This window comes from Dermacentor albipictus, chromosome 8, assembly GCF_038994185.2.
Source record: "Dermacentor albipictus isolate Rhodes 1998 colony chromosome 8, USDA_Dalb.pri_finalv2, whole genome shotgun sequence".
Lineage (NCBI taxonomy): Eukaryota > Metazoa > Arthropoda > Arachnida > Ixodida > Ixodidae > Dermacentor > Dermacentor albipictus.
The window spans coordinates 44,005,407-44,013,698 of record NC_091828.1 but is presented as its reverse complement, the minus strand read 5'-3'; the positions used below and the strand labels follow the sequence as shown (position 1 = coordinate 44,013,698).

At 48.6% G+C, this 8,292-nt stretch overlaps 1 protein-coding gene across 1 annotated transcript; it reads right to left on the bottom strand.

The window, feature by feature from the left end:
• Window positions 1-3,595: 3,595 nt before the first annotated feature.
• Window positions 3,596-4,538, bottom strand: LOC139048425 (thiamine-triphosphatase-like). Its single transcript, XM_070522810.1, has one exon. It carries the CDS (start codon window positions 4,447-4,449, stop codon window positions 3,745-3,747), a length of 705 nt encoding a protein of 234 aa, XP_070378911.1. The 5' UTR covers window positions 4,450-4,538; the 3' UTR covers window positions 3,596-3,744.
• Between the last annotated feature and the right edge of the window lie 3,754 nt (window positions 4,539-8,292).

The window sequence follows — 8,292 nt, the reverse complement described above, 5'->3', positions numbered from 1 at the left end:
GGAGGGCTGCAGTGAGAGCGTCCTACAACAACACTATAGTTAATGACGACACGATTAACCACAGAACACATCGATCGAGGGACGTGCTGATCCGGAACCCCGCACATACGCTCTACATACCGACTGCCAGTCGGCATACATTGCATGCGAAGCCGGCAGCATCAACTGCGCCCCACTACGTCACACTGGCTAGGCCGCTCGATGACTGCGGGCAGCAAATCCTCGCTCCCAGCACACGAAGGAATTCTGGGCAACAAGGAAGCTCATATGACCGCGCGGGCTTTACTGTGTTTCGTAAATTTGCCCTGTGCACAAGGCTCCGTCTTTGATCTATCCCGGTGCCTAACAAGGACCAATCGCCGTTCCAAACCACGCCTCTGAACATTTCGGAGGCGATCGTCGACAGCTACTTCACCACCTGGCGAACCCTGAACGAGGCAAATACATATGAGCCCCACACCAAGCTACAGAGGCTTTGATGCCCGCGTGCAGACTAGTACTCTGCTTTCTCCTGCGAAAACTGCCCTCCTCAACAAGTTCGGGGAGTAGGCCAGACTGCAGCCATATGGGCCTGGTCCTCTACGTCGGACCTTTCCCCTGCGTCCATCCGTGCTGGGGACAACATACCACCCTGCTGAGGAGCTGCCCTCACTTCGAAGATGCCCGCGGGACGCCGAGCTGTCGTTCATGTTACCGGCGCCTGCGGACAAAAGCACACTAGCGATATAATCCTGTTGCCTAAGGCATTAGTAACACTAATGCTGGGCATAATACTTGACTAACCAATAGCAAATGAAACTTCTTAAGCCTAGATCACAAATTTATTAAAGCCTGCCTAAACAAAGTACACTCGGCCATTCGAAACCGCAGCAACATTTTTAAAATATATAAAAAGAATGCAATGGTCTACTCGCCGGGAATAAAGACATCGTCCCGAGTGAAGTGTCGGTCACTTTCCCAGAGCGCAAGTCTCTTATCCCTGTCGCTCTCCGTTGCGCGTCAGCTGCTACTTCCAGAAACGCGCAAGATCGCTTGCATGGGGTTTATACTTTACTGTCCGTCCACCGCGATGACACCCGCATAATTTCGACACCCGTATTTTTTTTTTCGGCCTTTTTTTTCCGGCTTGCGCGCGGCGGCGTCACGATGATTTCAGAACTACGAGGCAACGTTGCAGCGCGCGCTGTAATGCGAGAACCTGCGGCTGAACCTAGATCCGCTGGTTCTCGGCGCGGCCGCTAGGGGAACACAGCACTCTGGATGAGGTACGGCGTGGAATCTGAAAAGGAGTAATGGTGCGAGCGCTTATGTTGGCAAATGTCATTCTGTGCTTAAAGTCGGATGTCTTGCTGGGGTTGGAAGTTAACCAAAGAACAGTAGGCCGGTTGGCTTTCGGAGCCCACGTTAAAACCGCAAATGAGGCAATGCAACGTGGCATGGCTTGGACATCTTTTGAAGTCGAAGAAGCGAAGAGCAGAATTAGTTTTGAAGAAAGACTCAGGAAAACGTATCAAAATTAATGGGCGGCTACAGTGCACAAATATCGGTATACCTGAAAAGTGTGGACACAGAATGGAGGAAGAGATCAAGGAAGTTGGAGACGAAGTACAGTGTAATAAGTGTAAATAGACAACTAGGAGTCATCAGAAAGAAAGTGAGAGAAACGTAGACAGCAAATCGGATGCAAAGAATGGCAAAAAAAAGACCATGAAGAATGACAAGAATGGGAAGAAAGAAGTTAGAAGGGAAAATATATACGATGACACAAAGGGCAGTGTTTTGATATTTGAGACTCGAGCTTGGTTGCCTAAGGACAAGAACATGCCGAAGCATATGTTTGCGACAATTAAGATGAGGCATGTGTATGCTGCAGCAAAAATCCTAATGGAATGCGAAGGGATTCACCCACTCAGACCCGTCGCTAGCGTACATACGGACCACGGGATCTCAGGAAATGTTCAATTCCCTAGCAGCCTGTAGCAGTAGCCAGTAGACCTGTATACCACAATGTTGTTGGCATATTGTAGTCGAGGGCCGAAATGCAAATACCGGGCTGCGTTGTGATGCTGTTGATATGTTCAGCTCTTTCTAAAGATTTCATGGCCCGCAATAATTTGTGGCCGGGTTTGCACCCTCCAGAATTGAAAGCGGACGGAAGCATCAACCGGCCGGTCAGCAGTCGGGATCAGCAAGATAAGTAGGGAAGAGATTTATACGACCGGATCTGTTGAGAGCTTTTGAGGAAGGAAAGGGTTAAGGAGATGTAAATAAAAAATGCTAGAGTGAAAAACGCATGCATAGCATCGCTGATTAAATCAAGCAGGCTTGGTGTATCATTTGTCACCGCCCTGTTTCAAAGGAGATGCCAATAGATCATCATCATCATCATCATCATCGCGAATATGTCCCTGTTCATTCTCTCCGAATAGGTTCACAACAGCAGTCACCGCCGCACAAGTTGTCGATGGCCTCGTCACGCACATGTTCAGACGTGATCGGCAAGGAAGCGTAACCGCCTTCTTTCCAGTCAGGATTGTTCCTTATCTCCGGCTATGTACCCGTTTTTGCATCGTTCACCATCGGTGGCGGCTGCAGCGGCACCCCCCCAACCCCCCCTCACCCGAGGACTGTGGGATTACGAGAAGCGAGTATACGTACTTCTCTGTGTTCTGAGAAAAACAAAATAGTAAATCGTGCCAGAAACAGGGGGGGTTCCTTCGGGGGTGGGGCATATCTCTCGGGATACATATTACGGCATTTATGTTTATAACAGCGCGGTGACGAGTGTCTTGCCACGAGTATAGAACAGTGAATCCAAACTTTAATAAAAATACAACCAGTTTATTTAGGCCTAGAACGCGATGCTGCTGCTGGGTGCGACTCGTCTCCGGCTGAAGTTCCAGGCGTCCCCGCTTGAGGCCCGCCGGCGGATGCATATGTGGACACTGGCCGTGCGGAGATGCGCTGTACTCAATCTCGACTGTCGGTAGAACTGCGCTGCTCCGTGCTAGGATTTTAGAGCGAGCTCAAAGCTACACCGAGAAGCTAAAGCTTATTACACAATCAAGATACGCATTATAGTGCGAAAGCATTGTATGTCCCACGAGGCAGAAATTAAAGCCAGCGATGTCTGCAACGAGTGGCAAGAAAGATCATCATCAGCATGTATTAAATTGGGTTTAGGTGGAATACTGTAGATTAACAAAGATTAAAGTACCTTAAGGTAGATTAAGGTTTCCACAAATTAGATCATGGTGGATTAAGGCTGCCTTAACTTAGGTGATTACTTAGAGAAGTCATAATGGTTTCGCATTCAAATCACGTAAGGATAGTTATTAAGTGACTTTCAATTTTACATCGAAGTTGTTTATGGCTAGGTTCTGGCGGATTTCGCCTCCGTGGACTTAGACCAACGATTTTTATATTGGGCCGATCCCAAACAAAGTGCAATGCCGGGCCAACCGGCGGCGGAGGTGAAGCTGGCTTTAAGCACTCCCCATACGTGGGCCGATACCGTAGATAGCGCAGTACCGACCCGTGGCGGAGTTGCAGTTCGCCATTAAGGGACTCACACTCACAGCTTCGCTGGTCATCCTTCTTCAATGAGTGGAAGAGCACTGAATTTTTACTCAGCCCATCTCCAGTTGGCATACCGTGGAGCAGAGTATTTTAGTTATTTGAGATTTCTCTCAAATTACGCGATGGCCGGGTTTCGTGCGCAGTGCCGTGGCTTTCACGCGAGGCCTAGATGCCTGTAGCTTTGTGACGTGACCATATACAGTCGAGCAGGCGATAATACAGCTCAGGTCGTCGAAGCTTCAGGTAACTTTCCACTTTTCCTTCCGGCGGTGGCCCTTTCTCGTCGACACCAAGCTGGGCGGAGAGCGCCGCGATCTCGGCGGTGGCCCTCTCGACGTCGGCTCCGGCCAGATCCGATCCGCCGTCAGATTCGACGAGCACGACCTCTATTTCGCCGACCGAAAAGCCCCAGTCGGTCTCGTCGATGTCCACGACGGCGTTCATTCCCGGCGCCTTGAACGTCTTGCGAACGGTCGTTATCAGTGCCAACTCCCGAAGCGTGCCGCTGGCGACCAGGTCGCTGACCCGCTGGGCGTCATTCACGAGCCAAGCCGGCGGAAGCACTTCTCCGAGCGTCGCCAGTATCTGTGCGTCACCGCGCACTTCTCGGTAGGCAGTGGCTGCTCCGCACGAGGCGTCTCCCTTTCTGCGATGCTTCAGCTCCCACGTGTTGTTCTCATCGCTACGCAACCTAAGCCAGTGGTCTCGCAGGCAGAGGAAGTAGTCTTCCGTGTCGTAGTAAGCGTCTACGAAGGTCTTACGCGACACGAGGCTGGCTCCGAGTGCGAGCAGGCGCCGCTCGACGTCTGGCGGCACCCTGAACTTGCGTTCGATCTCTCGGCAACGAGCGGCAGGCTCTGCTGCCGCCATACATACAGTGAGCTCACAACACAGAGCTATAAGGTGAACACCCGCAACTTCATTGGTCCCGCTGTTTACGCCCCGGTACGATTCCGCGCATGCCGCCGTACCGGAAACGGCTGAAACTCCTAGAGCAACGGGACGGGCGCTGTGGGCAGTTTAAAGCAGCAGTCGCGGCCATATTGCTGTGGGCAAGAGCAGACGCCTGTTCGAACGCGGTGTGCGTCTGCGGCTCCCAGCACAAGCGAATCATTTTTTTGTCCCTGATAGTTGCAGTTAGCCGCTAAACTGAGGAATGCTTTACAGCGCCATATAGCTACCGTGAGAGTTCAGAATTGGGATTCGTGAAGGCAGATTCATTACTTACCAACCATTTGGGTTACCATCCAATTTTGGATTAGTGTTCTACCATACGCATGGAAATCTGCTATCTAACCACTCCAGAGCCCTTCGTGACGTTATATAATCTAGGAAGCCATGACAGTGCCCTGAAAAATTGCCATAGGTATCTTTTTACTGCATTTTCTAAGGTACTAATTGTGAAGACAGATTGCACAATTAAGGATCTACAAATTAATTATTGTCTATTCCGATTCTTTATGTATCCCATCTATTTTTGTTTCTAAGTTTTCTATGCAATCAAACTTTACAGTTTGCTTGTTCGACACAAAGCGCAGTTGGTGCAATGACCATACGGTTAGTTTGACATCAGTTATTGGTATATTCGGTCAACTAGATTATGATGGACAGTTTCAAACTGTGCCCATGTTTCCAATGAAACAAATTGTTTATTTCAACCTTAGTGGTGTCGAACATGGGGTTACCTGAACAAAAGGGAATCGCCAGCTGGCATCCATATTGTGAGGCATGCCCTGTTGGCACTTCGAGCGCACCACTAGCTCGTACAAGTGGGAATAAATAAAAGTGTGTCATAAGTAAAACATGGTGGCTGTTTGTGTGTGTGTGTAGCATGGGGATGAGAGGAGAGTTATGAACAGTGGAAAATGGTCATGGCACACCAAACTTGAATTGTAATGGCACAACACTCTTTTGTGACGGATGAGACAAGGCAGGCTGTAATTTACAATGTATGGGCCTCTGTTACCAAGGGCGCATTGCAAAACTCGAGTAAACCGCAGTTGTGGTCTCAACACGTGGCTCCTACCCATCCATTGGCCACACTGAAGGTGATGAAACCTACAGGCCTACAAGTACCAATACACAAAACAAACAAATATGAAGTATTAGGTGACAGACTTAATAACAAATAACAAAAATGAATGAAGTGTGGTTAGCTTACCAGCATAGAGGTAGCATTGGTGTACCTTAGAAAAAATAGTGAGAAACATGGGGAGGGTGGACAAGCCTGACTGACGGGGAGTTCTTGATAAAGGATGAAGGTTAATTGCACTACGACCAGCACCCCTAGCAGCATAATGTTCTGGAAGCTTCAATGTACAGTGAATACAGTTTTCTTCTTCCACATTTAGGAATCGATTAATTTTCGCTTCTATCGCAGAGATTGTCATAAATTTTGCAACATCAGAAGTATTCTGATTAGCTATGTGCCATATTCAAAGCTTTCAAATAACAAATCAAATATTGTCCTATTCAATTCGGTTTCTCAATCAAAAAGAAAGCAACTGAGGTGTGCAAGTGCCAAGTCGTGGCAGCATTTTTAACACTGGCTTTCTTTTAAGCCCGAAATAGATAGTTACACAAACGGTAACTTCTTGCAAACAATTGAAAACGAAGTTTTCAAATGTGCTCTACAAACCTTGCATTGACATTGTGACCATAAAATTAAATATTCGTTTTTTAATTGGTGCTAATTCTGTATTGCATTCTAGGGTTTTACATGCCAAAATCACAATTTGGTTATGAGGCGCAGTTTTTATATTAATAAAAACAAAATAATTCTGGTGGTGGCTGAGAACATCCAGTGGGTCTTGCCTACACACAAAGCTTTGCGTGTTCTTGTTAAGCCATGTTAGCTGGGACACTTATCACGCAAGACTGCAGCTTTATTACATGTAACTGACTGCTGATGCTTGGCTCTTCCCTTGCTATTTAATTAAGTATTAGTAGCAGCATACACCAGGTTCACAAGGTATTTGGTTAACATAATTAGGAGTTCAGGAATAGCAATATTTCAGCAATATTTCAGACAGCACCAGACATATTTTCTTAACATTTCTTAGTTTCGTTTTACTGCTGCTCTTGGAGACTGTCCGATAAGCCATTCTCTGCCTCAATAACAGACCGAATTCTGCTTAAATATCCATATGCACTGTGTTCTCATCAAGTGGTGATCGTTAAAAAGTGCTCAGATGGAGCAATTGCTGGCCAGGTCTGTTACTAACCCCGCCTGTAGCAATGTCACCACCACTTCCACCAATACTTGTCGGTGCTCCCATAATAGCATGGCCCAGGTAGAACACAGACTGCCGGCACCAGATCTGGACAATCGTGGTCCGTGAATCGCAATCAGGCCCCGTGATCCCGATCGCAGGCTGACGTATGTGCCCTCTAGAGCAGTATTCTGAAAACGCTAAAAACAATAAGTGAAGACAGCTCAATAAAAAACGTTTAAAAGCCTTTTTACCAGCAATAATAAGCTGAAATATTGCCTAAATGTAACCATATATTGCGAATATGAATTTGTAGCCAATAGATTATGCAGCTCTCAGAGCTGCTGATGATCAGCAGTCGATAATAACTCAATCCGGATCGTTGGACCGTGTAGGAGCGACCATTGTTGATTGCGATCAAGAAATCCGATCCTGATCGGCCCCGATCACAATCAGAAGTGTACGCGTGACACCGGTATAACGGTCAAACGTGCACACACCACCATCCAAGAGGGATGTTAAAAACAAAATTTTTAAAATAGTATTTCTAATGTGCAGAGTGAATGACTGGGCAAGTATGATGGAGCAGAACAAGATGAGCAGCAGAACGATCAAAGCTTCAACTATTGCCTGTTGCCACAGCAACACATTATTCTGGATGTCGTGCCCTGTTAATGTAGAGCCAAAACTTGCCTCTGATTACACGGTAAAATCTGCTGACCATGTATATGTATAACTAAAATCAAGTCTTAAGCGAAATTCCCTTTTATTGTCAAGGTCCGTACGTACGTATAACACACAGCTCAATGTCTTTTTAACGCTATTGGGCAACTGACTCGGGGCCGAGGACAGCGCTTTTCCGCTGCCTCCGTAGAACTACTAAGCGTCTTCGGCCTGCTCCCTGCGCGTGACCTCCTCGACGAGCTTGATCTCTTGCCTCATGTCGTCCAACTCGCTGCGGCCGGCCGCGATCCGCTCTGCGAGCCTTTTGTTGGACTTCTGGAGCGCGTACTTCTTCTTGCGCAGCAGCGCCACTTCCTCGCCGGCCGCCCTGCTCGGTATCCGAATGTGCTCGAAGCCGGCTTCTCGCCTGCGCCCGTTGCGCTCCATGTTGACCCTGACCGTAGCCTCCAGGCTGCGACAGAACCTGCACAGTTCGCCCGGTTCCGTCAGCACGAGCGGGCAGCAGACGTGCCTCCAGGCGTTGAGCGAGTCGAGGTAGGCACGCGCGGGCTCGGCTCCGGGGTACACTTTCTGTACCCCGGGGTACACTTTCCCCTGCAGACGCGCAACGCGTCCACGTCCGCCAGCAGTCGCTCCAGATCGCCGCCGCTCGCAACCTGCGTGCAGACGTCGGCGATGGTTTTGGCAGGAACCCCCATCAACGTGACGGTTACGCTGGCGTCGCTCTTTAACCACCACGGTTTCCGGACGGTACACGGTGGTTATTTCGTCCTTCCCGGCTATCAAAGCTTTCGGCTAGTGCAAGGCGCCATGATCC